The sequence below is a fragment of the Juglans regia genome, chromosome 1 (assembly GCF_001411555.2).
Source record: "Juglans regia cultivar Chandler chromosome 1, Walnut 2.0, whole genome shotgun sequence".
NCBI lineage: Eukaryota > Viridiplantae > Streptophyta > Magnoliopsida > Fagales > Juglandaceae > Juglans > Juglans regia.
The window spans coordinates 35,929,696-35,955,963 of NC_049901.1; the positions used below are offsets into that span (position 1 = coordinate 35,929,696).

General features: G+C 34.4%; 3 protein-coding genes across 5 annotated transcripts; 1 reads left to right on the forward strand and 2 right to left on the reverse strand.

The window, feature by feature from the left end:
* Positions 1-1,152: 1,152 nt before the first annotated feature.
* LOC109009080 (U-box domain-containing protein 34-like) lies at positions 1,153-21,852 on the reverse strand. The gene is made up of 10 exons (XM_018989430.2): positions 21,848-21,852; positions 7,047-7,237; positions 5,722-5,843; positions 5,511-5,626; positions 4,652-4,773; positions 4,268-4,539; positions 4,075-4,179; positions 3,262-3,690; positions 1,583-2,332; positions 1,153-1,506 (listed from the first exon to the last, which is right to left on the reverse strand). The coding sequence occupies exons 2-10, from the start codon at positions 7,204-7,206 to the stop codon at positions 1,312-1,314; spliced, it is 2,271 nt and encodes a 756-aa protein (XP_018844975.1). The 5' UTR covers positions 7,207-7,237; positions 21,848-21,852; the 3' UTR covers positions 1,153-1,311.
* LOC109009095 (subtilisin-like serine-protease S) lies at positions 12,781-17,283 on the forward strand. The gene is made up of 11 exons (XM_018989449.2): positions 12,781-12,982; positions 13,128-13,222; positions 13,332-13,429; positions 13,512-13,670; positions 14,225-14,336; positions 14,417-14,945; positions 15,023-15,117; positions 15,213-15,455; positions 15,541-15,655; positions 15,795-15,981; positions 16,396-17,283. The coding sequence occupies exons 1-11, from the start codon at positions 12,878-12,880 to the stop codon at positions 16,956-16,958; spliced, it is 2,301 nt and encodes a 766-aa protein (XP_018844994.1). The 5' UTR covers positions 12,781-12,877; the 3' UTR covers positions 16,959-17,283.
* Positions 18,584-23,906, reverse strand: LOC109009101. Of its 3 annotated transcripts, none has more exons than XM_035695133.1 (2): positions 23,697-23,906; positions 18,584-19,217 (listed from the first exon to the last, which is right to left on the reverse strand). In XM_035695133.1, exon 2 carries the CDS (start codon positions 19,202-19,204, stop codon positions 18,770-18,772), a length of 435 nt encoding a protein of 144 aa, XP_035551026.1. In that variant the 5' UTR covers positions 19,205-19,217; positions 23,697-23,906; the 3' UTR covers positions 18,584-18,769. The 3 variants fall into 3 exon arrangements, with proteins under 3 accessions (XP_035551026.1, XP_035551032.1, XP_035551027.1); XM_035695139.1 differs by having other exon boundaries at positions 18,584-19,222; positions 23,698-23,888; XM_035695134.1 differs by having other exon boundaries at positions 18,584-19,214; positions 23,697-23,888.
* Positions 23,907-26,268: the final 2,362 nt, after the last annotated feature.

The window sequence follows — 26,268 nt, forward strand, 5'->3', positions numbered from 1 at the left end:
ACGTACGGATTAGTTAGGAAAGCTTCTTTGGATTGAATGGTTTCTGAGGTAAAAGATGTTGCAACATTAGCTGCTTGTTGCTGTAGGGACCGTTTGGATATAGAGGTGAAATGAAATCATCTCATTTTATCTCATATAATTTCAACTAATAATCTTACTATTATTCACAAATTATTTCAACTCATCTCACTATCCAAACGGGTCTTAAGTTATCGAGTAGAACAATGTAAACATTATCAATGTTGCCAACAACTTAATCGAGCCGAGTTCAAATTTGCTCGTTTAATTTTTATGAGGAATGTTACACAACCTTCCATCCTCCACAAACCATATTTTTTTAAAATTTTAATATTTTTTAATATTTTTTTTAATATTTTTTTGAGTTTTTTCTTTTTAAACTAATTTAATTTTTTTTATTCATTATTCATATATTAAATATTTGATAAAAGAAAAAAATAATAAATACTAAAAAAAGTGTGGTGTGTGGAGGTTGTGTGAATAGTAGGAGATTGTGTAGATTTTTTGAATTTATATTCCTGTCACTAGTTGAGCTTGAGCTTATTTTCGAGTTATATTAATTTTGTTCATGAATAGCCGATAAATTATTTGAGTGAGTTTGAACTTGTTTAAGAACGGTTTCATTTTGAAAAAATAAATTATTTCTATTTTCTTTTTTAACTTATTAAATTTTTTTTGTAAAACAAACTTGTTCTTGTGAATATATATATATATATATATTTTTATATATAATTTACATATACACATATTAGCAGTTATATAAGAAGTCAAGCAAGCAATATGTGTAGTGGAGTTATTCGAATTTAACTAAATTCTGTCCGAGTTGTATTGTATCAAAATTAATCTAACAAACAGCAGAAATTCAAGTGGACTGCAAAAATGATGTGTCGCATGATTATGTCATTAAAAATTAGTATTTATACAAACAATTTTAATAGCATTGATATTTTATAATAAGATGAGAGCACCGCACCATCCACTCTAGAACTACATAAGAAATTTTCCGAGATCAAAAGTTCAAGAACAATCCATGAACTTCTGTTATTCATAAATATATACATTAAATGCTAGTTACAGGTCTCATACAAGTCTTTTGTAAAAAAATAGATTTCACTAATAAAGAATAGTTTTTTTTTACACTTTTTAAAGGTGAGATCTACTTTTTTACATGAATTATTTCTCTTCTGTGAATAATAATAAAAAATAATAATAAAATAATAAATAGTAATAGATAGTACTCGACTACCCAAACTAGCCCCAAGTAATTTCTCAACCTAGATCCCCCACCCACTTCTAGGCATGTGAAAATGTCACACGTGATCTCCACTCCTGGATGGCATAATGTAGAGTGTGGTTTGGAGTTAAAGTAAAATGGTGGAGTCTGAGTCTTGTCACAGGGGATACATTATGTTTCTTGAGCCATGCCTTAATTGCTTCGTGCTCATAAGTAAAACCATCAGCAGCAATGTGTGGGTCATCCATGATTTCCTGCATGGAGGAAAGCAATATTTGAGATGCACGCTCAGATAACCAAATCCATCCGGTGAATTGCAATCTATTTTACCTGTAGGATTGGGCAGAAGTAGTGCTTTGGTGCATAAATATTCTCTCTTTCTATTCTCAAACTTGCTTTTGCAACTTCACTAACTCTTTTGAGGACCGGCAGAACTTCGGTGTCAAGATCTGGTCTATCCCTGCATCTGAGTTTGGAACACCTCAGTGCAATTTGAGCTAATTCCTCTGTTTCAGCCAATGGCCAATCTCTGACTGACTTATCTAGGATGTCAGGAAGGGAGCCGTTTGTAATGGCATTTTCAATAATCGATGGTAGGCCATTTGGTTGGCGGCCTGTTAACAACTGGAAGGTTATGACCGCAAAAGCATATAAATCTGACTTGGGTCGGATGGTGCCAGTTCTAAGATATTCTGGGTCCATGTAGCAGAGTGTACCAGCAAGGATTGATTCTCTGTACTCCGTGATGTCGTCAGGCACAACATCAGAAATAATTTTAGCAAGCCCAACATCTCCAATTTTGCTCACATTATTTCGGTCTAACAAGATATTACCCGGTTTCAGATCTCGATGGACAATTGGATCTGGCTTTGAGTTATGTAAGAATGCAAGTCCACAAGCTACTTCAAAAACTATCTGGAACCGAACGAACCAAGGAAGTGGTGCTTTCCCATTTTGATGGAAAATATATTCCTCCAAGCTTCCATTTTCCAAGTATTCATAGACCAGACAACCACTCTCAGGACAGGCTCCAAGCAACAAAACCACGTTGGGATGGCGCAGCTGGCTTAGAACTTCAACCTAAGAAAAGTTGGGAGAGAACGGAAGGAAACAGTTTCATCAAAATTGCCGCAACAAACCATAGATTCAGGAAATTCAGCACCAAAGTAATTTGCAAACAAGCATTTATTAGAAAAAGGCATAAAAAAAGATGTGAAAGGCAGGGTTACCAAATTCAACTAGAGTTTTATGATGAAACAGGAAGTTATTCGAGACGATTTGAGTGGAGGAATTGGTGGTAGGAAACCATGTAAAAAAATGAGGGGCCTGATAGAATACTGAAGAAAAAAAAATCCCTACATTCTCTACAGGAAGGTTTGCTACTCAAGTGTTCAAAGGGAGACCAAAACCATTTCCGCCAGACCGTCATTTTACAATATGTTTTGCTGAGGGGAGAGGGGACCAAAAGGACAAGCGTGGAGAGTAAAGGGAGGGAAGTGACCTACCAAAAAGAAAGCAAAGAGAGAGAAGTGAAGGGAGATAAGGGATTCCCTCTCGCTCCCAGCCCGCCATTTCGTCTCCTCCCAAATGCAAGAGAGAAGATAGAGAAAGACCATGTTGAAATAATAATTGTTAGCGGGCCCAGAAAACAATCGGGCTTCTCTTTGATTTCCTCTAGAGTCTAGACAAACAAATTTCTTGAGGGAAAAACCACATTCCTTCGTTCTTTCCTTTCCCTACCTTCCCCTCATCTAGCCAACAAGCATTGTGTAGGGAATTTAAGGGAGTTCAAAGAACATTTGGGAGCTTTCACCAGTATAAAAGGATATTATTAAAAAAAACTTGACTTGGTTAAGCAGATGATCCCAAGTAGTGAGTTTTCAAGCATTTCTGAAACAAATTCAAGAACTTCAAAAAAGGACCCTTGATAGAAGACAGCAGGAGAGATAAAGCTGAGTCTAGAGATACTACTGTGACTGAAAAGTGCAACAGACTTAAGCTAGAAATACCTCTTTGAGAAACTCCTCTTTCTTGCCAGTTGCATCATGACTTAGAACCTTCACAGCTACTGGAGTGTGATCAAGACTGCACTTGTAAACTTTCCCATACCCACCTTCACCAATCACATTACTCTCAGAGAAGAATTCGGTTGCTGCCTCTATTTCATCCCTAGTATACCTTCTGTACCTCAAGTCTCCAGAGAATAGTGCATCAACAATTGTCTGTTTCCCCAAGGAAGCCTTGAGGGCATTCAGTTCAGCCATCTTCCTTTCATTAGCCTCTTTAGCAAGCACCTTTTTTGCCTCCTGAACCTCCTTTATAGCTTCCAAATACTTGGCTTTATCTTCAGCAGCAATTTTTCTAAGAGCTTCTTCTCTTTCTAGACCAGCATTCACTCTTCTAGCCTCTTCAAGGCATTCAGAAGAAACTAACTCAACCTACAAATTGAGGAACTGATGGTTAAAGGGTCCATGGTATGTGAGATTGCCATAAGTTTCTCTCTCTCAGCCAATCAAAATAACGCATCTTCTCCAAGACCATATTTATAGTTACACCATAAATCTGAAATTTTGCGAACATAATGCAAAAGCTTTGGATGCAAATAAAATTAATTTGGTTTTGAAATATATTACACACCTAGTTAAAACCTACAAGAAATCCTAAAATTTATTTTGTTTTTTCTTGAAAGGTAGGAAGTACAAAGAAATTTAGTTCAAGTTTTCAACCTTATGCCTACAAATCTTTGGAACATCATGGGATGATAAACCTCAAATATATTATTATTTTCCAGTATCAAGTTACCAAGAGATCAAACCTCTTACATTGTTTTGAGCATGAACCAGCTCTTCACAGGCTCGTTTGTACAGGGCAACAGTATTCTGAATTTCCAGTTGCAGTTGTTCTACTTCAGCAGCTTGCATATCTGACTGCACAGAAGTATTCAGATCACACTTGCATGCCACAAAACAAAAAAAAAAATGAAATCTTTAAAAGTTTCTTAAAAATTAATCTTACCTGCCCAGATATTGTAGAGCAGAAGGAATTGCAGAGCTTGATAGTTTCAATGTCGCCTCCAAAGTTGCGATGATTCCTTTCCTGATCTAAAATGGAATTTTCAGAAGAATCCGCATTTGCAGAAGAATCCATATTTGTTAATATCTGAGAATTTAGGTAACTAAGCTGTGATATTGATGATGCTCCGAAGCTTTTTTGAACCTTGGGTTCTACATGGGGAGAATGAAGCCCAGATATTTGTTCAGTATTGTCACCGGAAACTTCCCCATAATCTGTTTCAGTATACATCACATAATTAGAATTGGTCTCTCTGTAAGAGGAAGGGATAAAACAATTAACAACATGAAAAATTGTTTCCTGAAATATCATGTACTTCCAACTTACCACCAGTGGATGAGGAACCAGCTGGTTTTGTAACTATATTGTCTCTAGATACAATATAAATATCGCAAATGCCAGCAACACCTCTCAGAACAGTGGTTGGTACTCCTGGTCCCTTTAGCTTCCTAAAAGAAATTGAGATAAATCAGCAACAACACCAAAAAACGAAGAATATGAAACTAAACTCACTGTCCCCAACCCCCAACCCCAAAAGGAAGGGAGAAAAAAAAAGAAGAGCCAAAACTGTTAGATGATGAGTTGAGGGAATTACACTTATGAGCATCACAATTTTTTTTATTGGTAAAAGTAAGACTATAATGAATCAATGGAATATGCATAGCCCAAGTACACAAGCATAAAAAATTTACTGTAAATACATCCAAAGAAGGGCTTCATCACGTTATTTTTAACAAATATGTAGTGCTTGGATGTCATTAGATTATCTATTTAGGTAGCCAAAAATTTCAAATCAACTTGTGCTACAAAATATAAGCTTATAAACTCCCATGATTAAAAACCTCCAGCTATGTTACCATGAAATCCTCCAAGCAGAGAAGCAGCATAAAAAACTAGAGCAGCATCTAGGTTGTAGGATATGCAAGATTAAACATAAGATAACCATACTGAGAAAAAAGCAGTCATAACAACATAGGTTTGATACAGGTGTCTTCTCTCGTGCAGTACAAGTGTTCTTAGATTGCACATAATTGGTGTCCTCAATAAAGTTTATACATCTTGCGCCAAATGGTCAAAACAACACCGTCTTGATGATTGTATATCACAGAAATGGACATATTTCTAACCGCATAGATTATTAGAATATAACAAAAGCACGATACTTAAAGTAAGAATGATCTCATACCTCATAACAAAATTTAAGGAGCAAGAGCCCAATACTAAACTCTTAATTCCTGACTCAGATACATATCTAAGAAGTGCAGTTGCTGGATCATTATCCTCCAGAAGCAAAGTTTCCACCTATACAAGTTATCAGAGTAACATTGTTAATAACTCATCACAAGCTCAACAAGAACAAGTTAAACTAGCTTGACAGAGACGTACGACAATCTCACCTTTCTTGTCTTGCATAGTTCCTGAAATGGGACAAAGATTTCTTCAAACTTTAGTTTCACATCCTCCATGTACATCTCCACCACATTTTCAGCCAGTTCTTCCACAGGAATATGCTCTCCTGCTGTATTTAAGAAAAAAAACCAACCCGACTGTCATAACATTAAAGTAACTCACCCGCACAACTCATCGGCTATCCAAATTAATGTCCAATCCTAACACAATATTACTATATTATGAGTAGGATAAAATTTTATTAATGATGAGAAGGACTTTTATCCCGTACACAAGAAGCATACATGAATCACTGAACAAACAAAAGGGAAAAGTGCATTAAAATCTTGAAAATTAGATACCTATAAAAAAAATCTTAAAAATTAGATGTGGAAAAAGGAGCACCATAGTGGGCCTTTGTCCAATGATTCAAGGTAAAACACACGACTTTAACTCCGACACCAAGTTTTCAAAATCCTCAAAGCAATGCTGGTTGCGAAGAGGTAAGCATTGATGGTTGCCACACTGCCCTTTCCAGCATGTTAGAAGCTCCAACACCTGGGAAGGCATCACCCAATTAAATCCCAAAGAGATCGAAGATTATACTCCATAGGATGTTGGCACTCTTGCAATGTAAAAGAGTTTTCCAAGGTAAGAATTTTCCCCAGTGCCGCTGTCCACGTGAAGTGAAGAAAACCATTCTGGGAGGAGCCCTTTTTCTCCAAATAAGCAACCACGGGAAATGAGACTTCAAGTGATCATGTAACACATTGTAGTATCACTTCACTTCAAGCACGCCTCTCCTGGATGGATTCAAACCCTTTTATCATCTCCCACCAGACATGAGTACAACCTCCATCGCGTCTCACGAACGTTGTACTTATTTACCATGTTCTTTTACTGGGGGGGTTTAGTTAATTGCCAAAATAGTGGGTAATGCCGTAACGGTATCTTGGAAAGTTTACCTCACGAAGAAATAAATCAATCAAGGATAATTGGCACGATTCAGTGAAAACACATGAAAATATGCTCCCGTTTGCTGGAGTTTTACGTGTAATGGAATCCATCCTTCGAGTAATAACAACCAAAAGAAATAGATAACATAATATCAACATCAATACATTTTCAAAGTTAACCCAGATAAGTTTACCGAGCGCCAGAACTCAATCAAACTGAACAAAAGAAATTTGACAGTCCACGAGATGCAGATAAGAAAAAGCCAAAATAGTCTTAGAGCAGAAATTGCTAGAAGTAAAGACACCAAGTCTTCACTTTTCCCAACACTTTCTCGGCAAACAAACAGAGCAGGGAGAAACAAATGAAAGAAACGTACACGGAGTCGGGATTGCAGTTATTTTGGGCATAACATGGACTAAGACGAAGCGATCTGCTTTGGGCATGAGATTCTTAACCGCCCACCGAACAGCTCGTCTGCTTCCCCTGCCTCTTCCTCCGCCGGAGCCACCGTTCACTGCAACTGCCACTGACGTCATCGCCGCCGGAGACGCAAAACAATAGGGAGCACTGAAAAAATATAGAGTTAATTACATAAATTCATACAATTATTCGTTCGTGGAATGGGATGCTGCTATTCCTGTTATTTTCACAAGACATCACCACCTTTTTTTTTTTTTTTTTTTAATAAAAATAATATTATTCCTATTTTTAATTTAATTTTAACATTAAAAAAAATAAATGGAGGCCAGACCACTAATTTTTTTTAAGAACCTGATTTTTTTTAATAACTTGAAAAATAAGAAAAATTTTAAATATAAGCTTCACATTCTGCACATCTATTTAAAAATATATGATTTTACTTTTTTATTCTCATATTTTATATTAAATTAGAATAAAAAAAATTAAAATTACATACTTTTAAATAGACGTGTGAAGTGTGAAATTTTTATATAGTAAAAAATAATGATACAAAGTTAGCATATTCAATTGTAGAAAAGGATCTACATAGGAAATGGCTTTTCCTGAAAAGATGAGAAGTGACAACCTTTCTTTATGATACAGGGTCATGCTACATCCCCCCGCTGGGCTTTCGCTGGGACCTTCGTGTAGTATTATTTTATATATTTTTTTTAAAGTTATTTTTTATATAAATTTTTTAATATTTAAAAAAAAATATTTCTTTAATCAGAAAAAAAAATTATTAAAAAATATTTCCTTAATCATTTTTTTAATACAAATCTTGAAATTACTCGTTGTCACAAAAGTTTAAGATGACGAGAAGAGTTAAAAGATTATTATGTCTCTTTTATTATCATTTTTTTGTCATTTTATAATGTACTATTAAATAATTAGAGACTATTTATTATATTTTACTCGTGAGTCTAATATCGCATCAAGTAATGTTTAAAGGTTGATGATAAAAATAATGATAAAATAAATTTATCCTATGATTACGAGTAATGCTGCTCATCTTTAATATTACCATCACGTGTGGGATAGACCGTCATTCAATAAGTGAATCAATATGTAAAATATTTAATTAATAAGGTGTATAATTTGAGTTTGAATTCAAAATTTCTGTTTTGATACCATTTGTAATTATTGATTATCTAAAAAATTTAAGCAAATAAAAATATATAGATTTAATTGTTTATATTTTTTATAAAAATCACATCCAAAATTAACAAATCAGGAGAAAGGAATGATAGAAAATGGATAACTTATTCAAAGGAATAATTCTACTTATTATCCTTACACATCATACACTACACTTATTTTAATTTTTTTTTTCAATTTTCCTATAACAAATATGTGGTGTATGGATGATAAGTAGAACAACTTAATTAGTTTAACAAAAATAAAAATAAAAAAATATTAAAATATATAAAATATGTGGTATGGGATGATGAATATCATCTCTCTATTTGTTTTAGTTACAAATGGGTATTTTTTTGTTGGCTGCAAAACATAGAATAAAGTCAACAAGCTATTGAAAGAGCCAATGACCAAAAAAATTAAAATCATACTCCAAAGCTTAGAAATAAGACTATTAAAATACCAAAAAAAAAAAAAAAAACTTTGTCAATAATTCTTGTGCTTTATCCGATTGAGAATTGTTCTTCGTCTATTTTTTTTAAGAAAACAGTCCTTTGTGTTATGACAAAATTTAAACCATGGCCCTCTAGTACAGACCCAACCAGACTATAGGAATATTATCTTATTTTTAGAAAGATTTTTGTTATTTGTCATCTTCACACACCATACACCGTATTTATTTTTATTTATTTAATTTTTTTTTAAATTTTATTTTTTTCTATTCATCATCCATACATCATACATTTGGTAAGAGAAAAAAAATAAAAAAACATTATGTGTGATGTGTGATATGATGAGAATGAGTATAATTTTTCTTTTAAAAATAAATTAAATTATAAAATAATAATTATTTTTTTTTTTAAAAAAAAAAAGGTAAAAAAGTTGGAATGATGGCCGGGGAGGTCCCCTCGAAGCTAATCAATCATCAGGCTTGGCTACCGCTTGGTGGTCTTTGCTATGATCATAGGTTGACAAGATTCGGTAATTAACCTCATGTTGGTATAATTTTATTTTTATTTTATTTAATTTTTTAATTTTAAAAAAAAATATTTTTCATGTGAATAATGGTACAAACTACTTCACATACGTGCTACAGAGATAAAAAGATTACATATAAATAAATTCATAAAGTAATGTGATTTCAAGTAATCCGTTGATCTTCTTCATAATAATAACTATACAATCTGACGTACCGATTTAACCCATGTTATTTTATATGTTTAATTTTATATAATTTCTTTATGTCTAAAATATTTTTCTTTTCATCATAAGATGAATGGTTAATGACTTACTTCATAGCACCAAAGGGATTATTTAAAAAAGAAAAAGAAAAAAATATACTCAGTAGTCATATATCATACACATACTTTTATTTTTATTTTATTTTTTCTCTTAGCAATGTGTGGTGTAGTCCCTATCAATAAATAAAACAAAAAAATAATGTATGGTGTAGGACTATTGAGTATAATAACTCGAAAAAAAATAGACGACGATGAGATTTCAATCGGGACAAGGCACATGGAGTTTCTAATGGAGACAATTGTTTCAAAATTCATGATAACACAAAGAAAGAAATTATTTCTAAAAAGAAATCTCGATGATCAAATCTTAATTAAGACAAAGTATAAGGGGTTCTTGATCAAAGTTTTCTAAAATAATTGATTAAGAAAATGTTCAATAACAAATGAGAGAGAGAGAGAGAGAGAGAGAGAGACGTTGGGAATGATAATTATTGTTGGAGTAAAGAATCTTGGTAAGAATAATTATGAGAAGAAAAATGAAAAGATACAACGGGAAGTATTTAAGTAGAATTGAAATGATTGCATATTTTAATTGAGTAAAGCAAGCACACTGCACATGTTGGGTGTATTCAAGATGCTGAAATCTTTAATCCATTGCCCAATCCTGACTTTAGTAAGATTGAGTGTGATAGATCATACACATGTTCTTAGATATCTTGAGTTAACGTATCTTACGCATTGATTGCTTTAGAGTTAGAAAATTATTCGAATCTTTAAAACGATTATAAATTGACGTGATTTGATATGATATGTTATATTATAAAATATTTTTTTATTATAATAAATAGATTTGACGTATTACATTAAATCATATCAGTTTATAAACTTATTTTTATAAGATATTTTTATAAATTTAACACTTGCTTTAGATACTATTCAATTCATCTCAAACTAATCATTGATGAGATCTATTATTTTTTCAATATAATACATATATTTCAACTAAAAAATTTAAACTTATCTCGATCTAAAAAAGTTAAATCTATCTCAATGAGACTCATAAAATATTAAAAATATTATTATTCATAACTCAATTAATAGGATCTCATACTTTTATGGTATCCGGGCATTGACACGAAGTCAATTATATCGAAATCCGGTCATTATTATATTATACATTATACAATTGAAAGCTTTCATTATTGGTGTCTCCTCCTTTCCCATTTACTAAAATAAGACCCATCTATCTGCTAAATTGATGATAACAAGAATCCTAATGTATGTAAAGGTAAATTTTACTCATCATCAGCATTATTCCCATACTTAGGGCAAAACCTTCAACTTTTGTTTTCCCAATTCACGAGGGGTGCAAAATAATAATAATACTAATAACGATGATGATGATAGGCGTATGAATATGAATAATAGAGATGATAAAATAATAGAATAATGTTAATATCAATTTTAGAACCCGTTTAGATACAGATGTCACCCACTCATTTAATTTTAACTAATAATCTCAGTATTATTTACAAATCATTTCAATTTATTTCACTATCCAAACAGATTCTTAGGACAAGTTTGGAAGGTGAGATGAGAATTTTATATTTTATTTTGAAGTTTAAAATATTATATTTTGATATTATTATTGTTTTGAGATTTAAAAAAAATGTATTGAGATTTAAAAAAGTTGAATTGTTTTATTATATTTTGTATGAAAATTTAAAAAATATGTAATGATCAGATGAGATAAAAATTTTATATTTTATCTTGTGTCCTAAAGTTGTAAAGTCTCACGTATTTATTTTTAAAAAAATAAATTTATTTTTTATATAAATCTCAAATTTATTTATTTATTTATCTTTAAAAAAGAGTAGCAAGATTTAGACGCACTTCCAAATACATTTATAAAAAAAATAAGAAAAGAGAGGGTAGATTGGTTAGGTAATATGGTGATAATCATTGCAGTATTTGATTAGAATGAAAGAGAATTATTATGACTTGACGCTGTGTAATCATATCAGGTCATGGTGGTGTTGGATTTCCTACTTCCTTGCTCATTTCTTAACTCCTGCAACCCCCCACCACTGCCATTCAATTTTTTATTTTTAATTTCTTTCTAAGCCATGGAAAATTTAATGGATTTTTTTGGACATTATATAATATATTATAATTTATTTACATAAAAAAAAAGAATATAAAAAAGAATAAAAATAAAAATAGTGAGGGAGGCAGAAAGGCAGGCGCCGCACTTCCACCACTCAACCCCACTGACCTCTTTTGGGGTGGCATTCCCCTTTTTATCATCGGCATTTGTGTCTCTTTTTACTTTATAATATACCAATTATTATTAATTACGAAAAATGATATTTATAATTATGAGTGTATAAGTATCGTGTAGTCATTTAAAAAAAATAATATAAAATTTAAATGAAAAAAAATTAATTTTTTAATAATAGATTCTATTTTTTTTCAAAATTACTGCACAGTATTTACGTATTTCACGATTATATGTTTTAGGATGGTGATACTCGCACCAAGGGGAGTTTCCAGCCACCGAACAGAGTTTTTTTTTTTTTAATCTCTTAAATATTTTTAAAAAATATAAACCATAAATTCATTAAAAAAGTACTTATTTAATCACTAAGTAAAATAAAAATAATAATAAAAAATAAAATACGCAATCAATGAGTTTTATCGGTGAATTTTGTAGATGAGATTAGTGTTTTGTTACTAATTAATGTTAGCATGACGAGATAGTAAGATTAAAAAAAATAATAAAAAAATTATTAGATCTATATAGAAACCTTATAAAAAAAAATTTATAAATTGAGTTGGTTTAATATAATTTGCATATTGTAAAGGTTTTTTTTTTATTATAAAATAAATTTTGTAAACGAATATTTTTCAAAATAAAATAAATACAAAGTTAAGATCCAAGAAAATGCTTTTGTTAATTTGTTATCTTATAAAACGATTAAATATCTATAACTACGATTAATAAAAAAAAAATAAGTATTTTCTATTTATTTATGTCATTGATACAAGAATTAATTCATTCATGGTAGATGATGGAGATGGAGAACGAAGAACTAAAATTGTGTTGAAGCTAAGTAACGCTTATACTGAAGGAAAAGCATGCGCTCTTTTTTGTTGTTTACACGCAAGGTTATCCTTCGACGTCAACATTCCTTTCCCCACCAACTTTTGTTTGTTTTTAATCTCTTTTTCCTTTTCGTTTTTAATCTTTCCTCCATATTTAAAACCTGTCACTCTGTCTACACACTGCAACTGAAAGCCTGATCCTTTTGGCATCTCTCTCTCTTACTGCAGTTGAGAGTGGGAGTGGTGGAGGACTCTTTTCTCGGAAATGGATTCATTCGTTTATGCAGAGAGTAGGAGACGTTGCATCGTCTTGCTTTACCTGTTTCTTGGTGTTTTTCTTGCAAAGATCAGATTTTGCTTTTGCGCTAAGGTTAATTACATTATAATTTCGGATGGATATTCAGAAAAACGCTTTTCTACTCCCCACTTCTTTTTGGTTGCACAGATGCTTGGGTGGTTTGCTTTTTTTATTTTTTATTTTTATTTTTTATTTAAGATTCTGGGTTGGTTTCCAGGTTTATGTAGTCTATATGGGAAGCAAAACTGGTGGAAACCCAAACGAGATTCTGAGTCAGGACCATGAAATGCTTGCATCTGTTCATGGAGGAAGGTAAGGTGTTTCTGTGATTCTCCAGTCTTTTGCGTTACTGGGGTTTGTCACTTGTTGCATGACTGTCTTATATATGTTTGAGAATATTTTTGGGTTGGTTGTGGAACAGCATCGAGCTAGCACAGGCATCTCACGTTTACAGTTACAGACATGGTTTCAGAGGCTTTGCTGCCAAGTTGACGGAAGACCAAGCTTTCCAGATTTCTAGTGAGCATCTTTCTTTTCAAAATCCCTTGTTTTCGCGTCAAGAATCAGGGACTAATTGCAGTGTGAATGACAATTTGAACAGCGATACCGGGAGTGGTTTCGGTGTTTCCCAATTCGAAAAGAAGGCTACACACCACTCATTCGTGGGATTTCATGGGTCTTGTGGGCGAGGAAACCATGGAGATTCCTGGGTACTCCACCAAGAACCAAGTCAACGTTATTGTTGGTTTCATTGATACCGGTCAGAATTTTTCATATTCTTACTTTAACTTGTTCCTGTTGAAGAACATTTCGTTCCTCCTTTCCTATATAATATATCTACCACTTCGGAGTACACTAGGGGCAATTAGTTCCCTCCTAAAAATGAGAACCCTTCATTTGAATCTCTCTTTTTCAGTACCTAAGCAGTTGCAGGAGCAGGTATATATGATTAAACGCTCCTATAGGTCAGATAAAACCTTGTTGAAGATAACGGGAATTTTTGTTTCATGATCAAGTGCTTGCTGTTTAATACGATTGAATTATCAAGAAATGTTAATTATTCAATTTATCTTCCGTTTTCTGGTTCCTTAACTTATTTAGGACTTAAGAAGAATAGGGGTGTTTGTTTATTCAATAAAGATGCAATCTTCATTACATCCTATTTGTTTACTTGGATGCCCTGTTCTGCCACTACCGTTATACATCTTATTCTCCATGCACCTCCAGTTTGATTGGGCCCATTTTAATGCACTTTGTCCATTCAAGGAGGGGGGAAAAACTAGAGGTCTTAATTTTGACTATTGGCTGAATCAGGAATTTGGCCTGAATCCCCAAGTTTTAGTGATGAAGCCATGCCTCCAGTGCCTTCCAGATGGAAAGGGAAATGCCAATCGGGAGAGGCATTCAATGCTTCATCTTGCAACAGGTTTTACCTTAATATTTAAACTCATGTTATGAACATAAAAAAAGAGGATCCTCAGGATTGCTTAAAATTTAATGGCACAGGAAAGTGATTGGAGCTAGATACTATATGAGTGGCTACGAAGCAGAAGAAGAATCAGGAAACAAAATGTCATTTAGATCTCCGAGGGACAGCTCTGGTCATGGAAGCCACACAGCCTCAACAGCTGCCGGTCGTTATGTCGAAAATATGAATTATAAGGGGCTGGCAGCTGGAGGAGCTAGAGGTGGTGCACCTATGACCAGGATTGCAGTGTACAAGACGTGTTGGGATTCCGGATGCTATGATGTGGACTTACTGGCTGCCTTTGATGATGCAATCAGAGATGGGGTTCACATCTTGTCTGTGTCTTTGGGTCCTGCTGCTCCCCAGGGTGACTATTTCATAGATGCTATTTCTTTGGGGTCATTCCATGCCACCGCTCATGGAATTTTGGTAGTTTCTTCGGCTGGAAATGAAGGAAACCAAGGCTCTGCAACCAATCTTGCACCATGGATGCTAACTGTTGCTGCTAGTTCAACAGATAGAGATTTTTCTTCCGATATCATGCTAGGTGATGGTACCAATTTCACGGTAATGCTGTTTTACTCTTTCTAATGAGAGGTTTTTTTAATATTAGGGAGGCTAATAAATTCTCAGTTGCTGTATAGGGTGAAAGTCTCAGTCTCTTTGAAATGAATGCCTCAGCGAGGATCATTTCTGCCTCCCAAGCCTATGCTGGATATTTCACTCCTTATCAATCCAGGTGAAGCAAAAGGTACTTGGTAGTCAGTTTAATTTCCACATCAACACAAAGGAAAAGTTTGAATTATTTTTTTTCCTGTCCTACTTCTTCCTCAGTTACTGTTTGGAGAGTTCCTTGAATAGCACCAAGGCCAGAGGGAAGGTCCTGGTCTGTCGACATGCAGAGAGTTCGATGGAGTCAAAGCTGGAAAAGAGTGTGGTAGTGAAAGAAGCTGGTGGAGTTGGCATGATACTTGTTGATGAAGCAGATAAGGATGTTGCCATCCCATTTGTGATACCTGCAGCTATTGTTGGGAGGGAGAAAGTGGATCAGATCCTCTCTTATATTAAAAGCACACGGTTTGTTTATTATCTACACAGGATGGAAAAGTGTGTGTGTTTTAATTTATTATTTTTCTGATACAGGCCATTCTGTCTTGAACAGGAAACCAGTGTCTAGAATTTTCCATGCAAAGACTACATTGGGGTCTCAACCAGCACCCCGCGTTGCAGCATTTTCTTCGAAAGGTCCCAATGCCTTGACCCCAGAGATTTTGAAGGTAAAATTTCTTTCTAGACATTCTTTTGGGGATGCTGGATTTTGCAACTGTATGTTCCATTCTTTTTCATACCTCTTTTTCTTGGTTCATCTTCACTACATTCTTAAGACCTGCTGACTGCTGATTGTTCTCCTTGTAGCCTGATGTCACAGCTCCTGGATTGAACATCCTTGCAGCCTGGTCTCCAGCAATTGGAAAACTGCATTTCAACATTCTTTCCGGTACTTCAATGGCTTGCCCACATGTAACAGGAATTGCTACCTTGATCAAAGCTGTTTATCCTTCATGGTCTCCATCTGCTATTAAATCAGCCATCATGACAACTGGTAATTTTTTTTTTTTAGTCTTGCCTGATGATTTGTTATAGATACTTAAATAGCCTAAAGTAGTTGAATGCAATTCCCATTTCTATAGAATGATGTGAAACACAGATAGATTCATTTGTCCTCTTTGGACGTAAAAATACTTCTCTTTCTCTCAACCTTCTTTTGATAATAGATTTGCCGAATCCACTTAAATTGATGAAGCTATGAAGGACTCAAGTATTTCCCAATATTGGTGTCCATTTGCTCTGTTCTAAAAACCAATCAAAGACAATTTTCCTGCAAGTTGATAAAAGGATATATATATATATATATATTTGCATTTAGCAGTTTGCTTAGAATAAATGAAGTCTACTAACCATAAATCACTGTCAACAAGTTTCCACATAAGAATCTGATTACTGATGGAAAATGCAGCTACTATTTTGGATAAGAACGGCAAACCACTCATAGTGGATCCGGAAGGAAGAAGGGGTAATGCATTTGATTATGGCTCTGGGTTTGTGAACCCAACGAGAGTCCTTGATCCAGGACTCGTCTATGATGCAAAACCAAGAGACTACATATCATTTCTTTGTTCAATTGGTTATGACAAGAGGTCATTACATCTGGTTACAAGAGACAACAGTACATGTCATGGGGCCTTCAGAACACCATCTTCCCTGAACTATCCTTCTATCACGGTGCCTAATCTCAAGGACACCTTCTCAGTAACTCGAACTGTGACCAATGTTGGGAAACCAAAAAGTATATATAATGCTTTAGTTTCTTCTCCCAGGGGAATCAATGTCACTGTCGTGCCAAAGCGATTAATCTTTGACCGGTTCGGCCAGAAGATCAAGTTTACCGTGAAATTCAAGGTGGCTGCTCCATCAAAGGGATATGTTTTTGGGTTGTTGTCATGGAGGAACAGAGACTCACTGGTTAGTAGCCCTCTGGTTGTCCGGGTTGCACCTTCAAACTTGGGGCTGATGAGATAACAGCAGTTGAAAGGGTTAGAGGTTAGGAGCTTTGAAATGAAAGTGAAGATCATCTATATTCATTGCTCGGAACAGAAAAAAAAAAAAGAGAAGAAGATCGATATTCATTATAGCCTAGAATGATCGGCCTGGAGATGGTTGGTTTATGGAATTTCCGGTAATCTGTTAAACTAGCGACATGCCAGCATATGAAACGAGATATATATTTTATTTTTGTCCTATCCGCGCAATATGTATCTGGTGGTGCCTTGGCTCCTCTTTTGCTTATCAAATGTAAATCTCGATGGACCTTGATGGCATCAATTGTTATCATTTTGAGCCTCAAGTCTTGTGGCGTCCTCTTTGTGACAAATAAATATTTTATGAACCAAAGTTACTTATAAAAAACATATTTTATATTTTATGAACCAAAGTTGACAGGAAAAGCAGCCAGAGGAAGGGTTAAGTTACGGAGTAATGTTACATGTAGTTGTGAAGTGTGCAAGCGCCGTGCAGTCGCTTTAAAAAAGAGTGAGATCCACTATTAAAAAATTAACCTTCTTTCATGTGAATACTATATTTATTCATTTTTTAAAGTGATTGCACGGTACTTACATAGTCACGACTATAAATATTATTTCTCTAAGTTACGAGTTGGCTATCTTTATACATTTTTCATGCGTGTAACTAGTATGGTTTTGGAACTTTCGGTTTTGAAACTCTATTGAAGTGAACCGATACCGGACTGATTCAATACTGAAATCGGAATTTTCAATTTTTTCGATTATGGCATGGTCCCATTTTTTCAGTTTTATGGATAAACAAAATCATACTCAACAAAACTTTCGCAAGTGGTTGATCTAAAGTAAGTTTATATTAATAACTTAATATTAATATTCATGTTTAAGATTAAAATTTCATGTTATATTAATTTTATGTTATAAAATTAAAATTTTTCATCAAAATTTAAATGTTATATTAAAAATTATAAGATTAATTTATGTTATATCATAATCAAATGTTAATTTTTGTTATAAAATTAATAGACATGAATAATAAGATTAAAATCTCATATTATATTAATTAGTAATTAGCATATAATATATATAATATAATATAAAAAAATCATATAAAAAATTAAAAAATATATATTTACATCTACCGGTTTGGTTCGGATCGAACCGATGTTCTAAATATCAAAACCGGTTTTGATTATCAAGAATAGGAACGGGACCAAACACACCGGATAAGTCGGTTTTACCGGTTCAATGATTTTTTTTACAACCCCAAGACTCAATGCATTCATGGAAAAAATTGTTGCCTTTTAATTCTATTCTACTTTTAAACTTGTCTATAACCAGATTGTTAATTGTTTTGACGTGACTTTCTTTTATGACTAATTTTATTGAATTACATAAAAATAAAATAAGATGAAATGCTAAATTTGAATTAAATAATGTTCTTGACCTTCTAATTTTTTTTTTTTTTCAATTACTTAAAATGTATGATGATATGATACAAAAATGGATGACGCAATTAAAATTTATTTTTCAAATTAAATTATACCATGTGGCTGATGTGTAGTGTAAAAGCCTTCAAATATTTTTTTAATTCTTAATCTAAAAAGAGAAATGGCAATCAGTCAGTAGTCCTTCAACTTTGGTAGGATCTCATATTTGATGATTAAAGGCAATACAGGGAATTTGGAACTTACAGAAAGGGGTCAACTCTCGACCTACTCTTTCATCTTTGAACATTACTATTAATAAAAGTAGAGTATCATGGTAATTGTTATCAATGTAAAGGGATTAGGCCAAAGGTATGTACAACATCTACGACTGCAACTCTGAAGGATCTAGTAGGCCTTCTAACACAACAAGCTGGTCCAACAGCACCAGCTTCTCATCTTCAAGGGTCTTGACTTTGTCTTCAATCTCTCTCAGCTCGCCCCCCAGTGCAAAGCTCTCTTCTTCGAGCAACAAATACTTCCGTCTCAATGCTCGGTACTCACCTCCAGATGTAGAAGAATCAGGCAATGAATCGGAGTTGGATCTCTCCGGTTGCTGGGACAATGGTGAAACCTCATTCTTCAAGTTTCTCTTGGAGGTTTTCGGCCCTGTTTTCAGTGATGAAGACCCTTGTCCCCCATGAACCTCTTTGACATCATTTCCTTGTAAATGAAACAAAGTCTTTTGGGTTGAGATTTTCTTTTTCCGTATCTTTGGATTCAAATTTTCCTCAGACTGTAGCATCCTTGGATCTTGCATTTCCAACCAACTGCTGCACACCGTTCACAACCACAAAAGCATTAAAACCGGTTACCTAAAGAGACATAGAAAGTAAATTTGGAAGATATTCCGGATATCCTCGTGGCTTTTGTCTACAAATACTGCACTTGTTTAGATGGTTGGAGAGAGAGAGAGTTTATGGTGTTTAAATACGTATTTACATACTGAGTCAATGAAAGATTCATACAACTTGAGCACACTAGAACAAATTAATTCTTCTTGTTTTATTTTTATTTTTATTTTTTTTAAATACACCTACGAGCTTTAACTAAGATGGCGACTCTTCTCCCTAAGAACATGGTGGAGGATAAGGTTGTGGTTCAAATAACTCCATTCTACAAAATGTTTTCTTTTTTGGTAATTCACTGTAAACATACTTCAGATCACCCTCCACCGCACATGCACATGCACATGCCCCAAAATATGATTTTATGTGGCACCAAATTGTAAAAGAGAAATATAGTGACAAGAATCTGGATGTTGAACGGAAAAAAAAACCTATATAATAAACAGATCCTACAGATTGAGTAGCTTGCAACCATCTTTCAAAAGTAACAAGAAGAAACCATAGAACCCCTTGGGCTTGGGGGTATGCTTCCCCCAGGTCTAAGGTTCAAATCCTCTTGGGTGCAAACAATCTCTATGGGCCCATCAGACTAGGGGATTTACCCTTTGACCCAAGGTGCACTTGCAGAAAAACTCCTTCCAAGGGCCTCCGAGGGCCGGTGTACTCCCAGGATTAGTTATAACGCTGTTCCTAGACACCCGGTGCCATAAAAAAAAAAAAAACAAGAAGAAAGCATAGATAACATGATCAATATATCATCCTCCTCCTCAGAGTGGCCAAAACACATTTATCCAAAAAAAGCATATACTAATTTAGCACCCAGATACCAACATACATATGTTTCTTTCTCAACTAAATAATTTTTGGCACTTTTATTGTAAGGCTCCAGTGAGCTTTTCAGTTCATCTTCCAAAACAGTGCAACAACTATATCCTCAACTATAACAATAATTATATGCAAGCATGACAATCTGACAAAGTGATTCAAAAGAATAAATACACGTATAAAAGAATCCCCAACTAACCATGTATTAAAAACTCGGAGAAGGCTTTGTTCTACATTTACTACCTAAACCAGAATTTAGATAGCTCCCCCATATATTAACACAGCTCCTTAATCAAAGTGCAGCCCTAGAGTCACCTGACCACCATTGTATAGCCTGGTCCACCATATTTGGGTTCTCATTTTGATCCAAAATTTGAGTATAGCTGGTTATAATTGTTTTTTGGTAAGTGCTGGACCGGTTTCAACAATGATCCTTGCACAGGCCTTTGATATGTACTGCTTATAAATAGAACTATACATATATCTTTACCCCCTTTTTTTCACGTTGACCAAACTAGAAACCCAAGAAACAGTAGACTTGCTAGGACCCACCCTGATCTAACCTCCATTTCTTCTCTGATTGCTGGTGCAAAAACTTTGAAGAGAGAGAGAGAGAACCCTACGGAGAAAGCATAAACCCTAAAATCCTAGACACGCCGCCACCCCTCCTCCACCCTAGCTGGCGAGTGGCATATCACCATTGTCACAGACAGGGTCGATGGACCCCGGTGTCCTCGCCAAGGACCATCCGGCGTCGGTCCTCCATTTGGCGACCGGAGTTTTTGCAAGATTATCCCTATATTTCCCAGACAAGCCGCCACCCATCTAGCCGGCGAGAGGCTTCTCACCATCGTCACAGACGAGGTCAGCGGACCCCGGCGACCTCGTTGAGGGCCGTTCGGCATCGGTTCTCTCTCCGGCGACCGGATTTTTTCCAAGTTTTAAGTTCTAGTTGTCTGTTGCTCACGGCGTAGCCATGCCCACCATACGGTCTCACCAGATATTCACTTGCAAGGTAGGGAGTGGGCACACTGTTTCTTTGGCACAGTTTCAGATCTGGTTATTTTCAGTGGGCACAAATATGTGTTTTTAACTTGAGGATGAAGCGGGAGCAGTAGGGAGTAGTGGGATTTGACAATGACGATGAAGCACGATGTGGATTCCTCTCAGTTGGAAGGCGAGAGGTGGTTGAAAGTGGAATAAAAAACTTTTGTTTTTATGAAAGAGGGAAGAAATAGCTTTCGTATTTCTGAACGTAGCCAAAGGATAGCTAAGTTCATGTGTCTAGGGAGGACGACAGCTTCGTGGGTGGCTAAGGGGATTGAGGATTGTTTAGAACTTAATTGTCATGAAGGTTTCTTCAGAGAGCTAAGGATGAGTAATGGAGTTTTTAGCATTCAATATCATGCTAATGCAAGGGGCAATTTTTTGCAGCTCTCAGAATTTCGAAATGGAAGGAGGAAAGGTTTGTTGGTGATTCTTAAGGGCGCAAATAACATTGGATGGAAAGGCTTTTTGCAGTCCATTCTAAGTGTCACTGAATCCAAAGCCACTAGTCGAAGTGGGGAGCTTATTGATGGAAAAACAGTGGGAAGGCCTTCCTCAGTCAAAGGTGTTTCTTATGCTGCGGTGTTGAGGTCACTAGCGGGTAGTCTGACCGAGATCAGATCAGCTCAGCGGCAAAAAGAAAGGGCAAGGCACTTGTAGGAGATAAAAAGACATCAGGTGACATTGGAAGAGCTGGAGGGGGTCTTGTGGGATGTCAAATCTAAATTGAAGGGAGTTATGAAATATGTAAGAGATCTGATGATTAATGTGGGTAAGGGGTTGGACCTAGTCGTGGGTACAAAGTGTGTCGGCAAGTGTGACGAAAAGTGTGCAGACAAAGGTCGTGTCAACGATAGGGTCGTTGGACGTTGGCATCTTTGTTCATACCAGCGTCACTATGCCTTCTGAGGGGGCTGTAGGGTCTCAGGGGCACCAATTGCAGATGAAATTGGTACTTCTGTCCAGGGTTCTTTTTTAGTTGAAGACGGGGTTCCTCCCAAGGTCTCGAGTACTTTGGAAGAAACAGTTGAGTCTCTTATAGAAGATGCAAACAAAGTAACAGAAGATAGTGCTTCCCCTCTTGAGGAAGTAGGCACGACAAACAGGCAATAATTGTCGAGGGGTGAAGCAAATACAAGCAATGTTGATGAAAAGGAGGAACCTGTATTGGTAACAGATGGAGGGGACAACAACCATATAGCTGTTGAGCAACCATTTGGCGGGAAGGAAATTCTCGATTTGTCATTGGTGCCTCGTGTGGGGGAAGGTTTAGAGTCAGGTACTGTGGCTGGGGATAATATCGTTCCCCTGGTTTTTCTTCCTTGGATTAACGATGTAGCGGGTTCAACATCGGATTGGATTCTGAATAAAGATAACGGGTTTCTACAAACCTTGGGACTTTCTTATGGAGAACATGAAGACCAATTTAAAACACTACTAACTACAATTGAGGCGAGCCACGCGCTTGAAACCAAATTTAAGTTTAAGAAAAGCAGGGAGTTAAAGAATCTTTCATGGGCAATCAACTATGATGTTAAGGGAGCTAGTTCAAGTCGAGGGAAGGCTAAAGGGAGGGCTTTCGAGTAGAGGCTTTTACAAAATCTAGGGGCTGCGGTCGAGGAGGACAATGTTGTATTTTGGGTAGGTTTTCATGGGCTTTTGGGTCATTAGGGGCTCTCTTGTATGAGTTAGGTGTTTTCTTGTATACATCCAGTGTACTTGGTTACTCCTATTGATATATATAATATTATTACTTATAAAAAAAACAAAATCTAACCTCTTCTAAGAGCAGTCACTCAGCACCAAACCTACAACAATAGTTCTTTTACAATTCGCAGAATTTATATTAAAAATCCAGTTCTGCTCAACATTTTTCAATGGTTTGTTACTCAGCAATATCTAGTGAGTTTTGAACCCAAGATTGCAAATATCCGACTCCAACTCGATTCCATCTCTAAAAGGAAGAAATCCGCTCTGCACCATTCTGACTCAGCCAAAACAGCGCACACATCGGATTGACGTGTTAGGTGGACGGTTCAATAGATTTTTTTATTTTTTTATTTTTTTTATATATATATTTATCTTTTTCCCTACCGCAAACCAATTTCCATAAATTAGCATAACTAACATTCAAATCAAGTTAAATTAAAAAATCGAGAAATTCAAGTATACAAAGGAAACGCCTCCCTTTTGGCCGCTTCTGTATACACAAACAATAGAAAACTACATCCACTTTGAATCCCAAAATCAACACAACTCCCGTGAAATTCAACCAGGATGCAAAGCCCCAAACAAAAACCAGCTCTAAATCACCGACCCAAGTCATAATAATCCACCAAAAATTCATGAAAATAATAATCGCAAAAAAGAAATCCGCTCTGACCGTATGAACACAGAACCTGAGTTGCTGATCTTAGAAGGCCTGATTTCAGACAAAACTAAAAATAAACACAGAGAGAGAGAGAGAGAGAGAGAGAGAGAGAGAGAGAGAGAGAGAGAGAGAGAGCGTGGTGAGAGAGAAAGATATAGTACCTGGGGCGAGTCACAGAATCGGCGGCGGAGAAACGGCTGTAAAAAGGCAGCGGCGAGAAGAGGCAGGGGGAACTGAGGAAAGGGGCAAAAACCCTAACAATCTTTGTCTCTGACCGAGTATCGTATCGCCGGGGGTTGGAATGTGGTAATTGGCTGAAAACTAATTGGCTTGGAACCTTTACTAACGCGGCCTATCTCCATCAATCAGAGGTTTGAATATCAGAATGATCTAAATTTATTTTATATTATTTAATTATTATAATTTTTCTAAATTATAAAAAATTATAAAAAATAATTTAATGTTTTAAAATTTTAAAATAAAAATAATATTAATAAATAATATTCTAACAATATATTATTTTTTTAATTTTTAACTTTTATCTCAATTCATCTGATCTTAACTTACTAATCAAACTTCTCCGATTTTAGATATTAAAATGATCTTAAATGATTTGAATTGATTTATTAATAATATTATTTTGTGAATCTTATTAAAATATATTTAAATATAAATAGGTTAAGATATGTATTTAAATATATTAACTATGTTGAGATGTGTTTAAATTTTTTATAAAATGTTGAAAATAATGGGTCCCATCTAAGAATGATTTGAGATTAGTTGAGTGAATTTCAACAACCAAACACACCAAAATTAATCTTTCTTGGATTTTATTTCACAATCATTCTTCCAAATTATTCCAATAAAAAAAAATTACAATCTGCTCTTTAACTCAAAAAGATAAAATTATTTCTCAAAGTTATTAAAAGATGAAATAATTATATTAACTTTAAAAAAATAAATACTACTAAAATTTATTTTTTTAAAGAATAATGCTACAATGCAGTCTCATTTTGACCGCTCATATATTTATTTATTTTTTCTTTTACTTATGATTAAAGAAGTGACTATTAGTATATTTGTATAATTTTTAAAAATATTTAAATATGTTAAAAAAAGGTAAAGAAAAAAAAGAAAAAAATAGGAAGGAAAATTTGTACTAGTCGGCACGCCCAAAGTCAAAGCTGGGTGGCACACTAGCATTACCCTTTTTTAAAATACCTTTAAGAAGTAAAAGATCTTGATAAAAAAATAAGAAAATATTTTTAAAAAAAGACGTGTTCTTCTCTTAATTTTTAATTTCTTATCTGTTACATTTTTTTATTTCGAACATATAATTATTCATTTCAATATGTTTCTTGACTTTTTATTTAATTTCTTAGGCTTTTTTATTTATTTATTTTTATGAATATGTTTCTATAAATTATTTCTATTTCTATTTTCATGTTTTCAAATTTCTTTATTTTTATTTTATTTTATATCTTTTTTTTATCAAGGGTAATTAGTTCTGTTTTTTTTATGAAGATGGAGCATTGAAATTTTTGGTAATGAGAGTTATTGAAATCTTTAATAATTAGTCTAAGGGATGATTAATAATTAAACGGTGGTAGTGTGAGAAGGTTTGTGTATCTTTTCCGTGTTGAACATCTACGCAAGCACATGCATGCTTGCATTATTGTTTCGGAGAAAGTATGCTTCCACATGAGACATATATCTTTAAAGTTAATTTATATATAAAAATAATAAATAAAGAATAAATAGAGTGCAAGAAAATAAGTGATCAGATAACTAGAGTAATGTGCAATGAAATAAAAAATACTCAAAATATTAACAAGTTATCAATTGATACAATAATTGTTCTTCATATCAGATGAACAATAATACGTGAAAAATATTTAAGAATTACAAGGGGAGAACACAAGAAAGCAAAATAAGAGAAGCGCTCTTAGGTTCTGAAACTCTCAGGGGTTCTAATAATAAGGTCTTGCCTTTCAACAAAATCAAGCCCTTCTTATATAGGCAAAAAGTGGCTTATCAGTATAATAATTCTTGGGATGAACATTAATTTTGACTTCTTTTATTATTCATTTGACCAGAGAAAAGCTACTGAAAGTAGAGATAAAGCAGCGAGAATTTATGACTTTGCAGGAACCAACATCGGGAATCATGGGGACTTCCGTAATAATTGTAGTAGTGTGACCCCCTCAAATTCTGTTTGGGATTTGATGGAACTTGAAGTGTTGGGAAATGTAACACAAGGTTACCTGCTTCCGTTCATAATAGATAAATATGCAATGCATCTAGCATGCAACTAACAATATACAATATTCGCAGCAGATAATATTTTTCTTTGAGCAATACTATATGTACTTGAAGTAATATATCCTTAAACATAAACATGTTTAATAAAATTCACGTGATAACTGGTATCCAAAATGTTACAGTATTTTTCCAACAGGTCTGTAATATAAAGAGTATTGGAGACAATGCTCCATAACTATAGTTTGGAAATAAAAACTATTGTACTAATTCGCTTAGTCGTTCACGTAGCTCAACTATGAAATCCAAACTGACATCCAAAAAATGGGGGATAGGCTCCATAAACTCTTTGCCTGTGTGATCAGCTTTTAATTTCGACTTCCAAGCGTAGAAGCTGTCAAAGTAATACAAGGGTAAATCCCAAGATCGAATTCACAGGGACAATGAGAATTTAGCAAACATGTCATTTTCATA

Excerpts from the sequence above, each read along its gene's own strand:
- LOC109009080 (XM_018989430.2), bottom strand. The coding sequence starts at position 7,206 with ATGACGTCAGTGGCAGTTGCAGTGAACGGTGGCTCCGGCGGAGGAAGA. Across the intron at positions 4,774-5,510 it reads TCCTTAAATTTTGTTATGAG|GAAGCTAAAGGGACCAGGAG; the intron begins GTATGAGATCAT and ends AATTTCTTTTAG. Across the intron at positions 2,333-3,261 it reads AAGAGGAGTTTCTCAAAGAG|GTTGAAGTTCTAAGCCAGCT; the intron begins GTATTTCTAGCT and ends AACTTTTCTTAG.
- LOC109009095 (XM_018989449.2), top strand. The coding sequence starts at position 12,878 with ATGGATTCATTCGTTTATGCAGAGAGTAGGAGACGTTGCATCGTCTTG. Across the intron at positions 13,223-13,331 it reads GCATCTGTTCATGGAGGAAG|CATCGAGCTAGCACAGGCAT; the intron begins GTAAGGTGTTTC and ends GTTGTGGAACAG. Across the intron at positions 13,430-13,511 it reads CCAAGCTTTCCAGATTTCTA|CGATACCGGGAGTGGTTTCG; the intron begins GTGAGCATCTTT and ends CAATTTGAACAG.
- LOC109009101 (XM_035695133.1), bottom strand. The coding sequence starts at position 19,204 with ATGCAAGATCCAAGGATGCTACAGTCTGAGGAAAATTTGAATCCAAAG.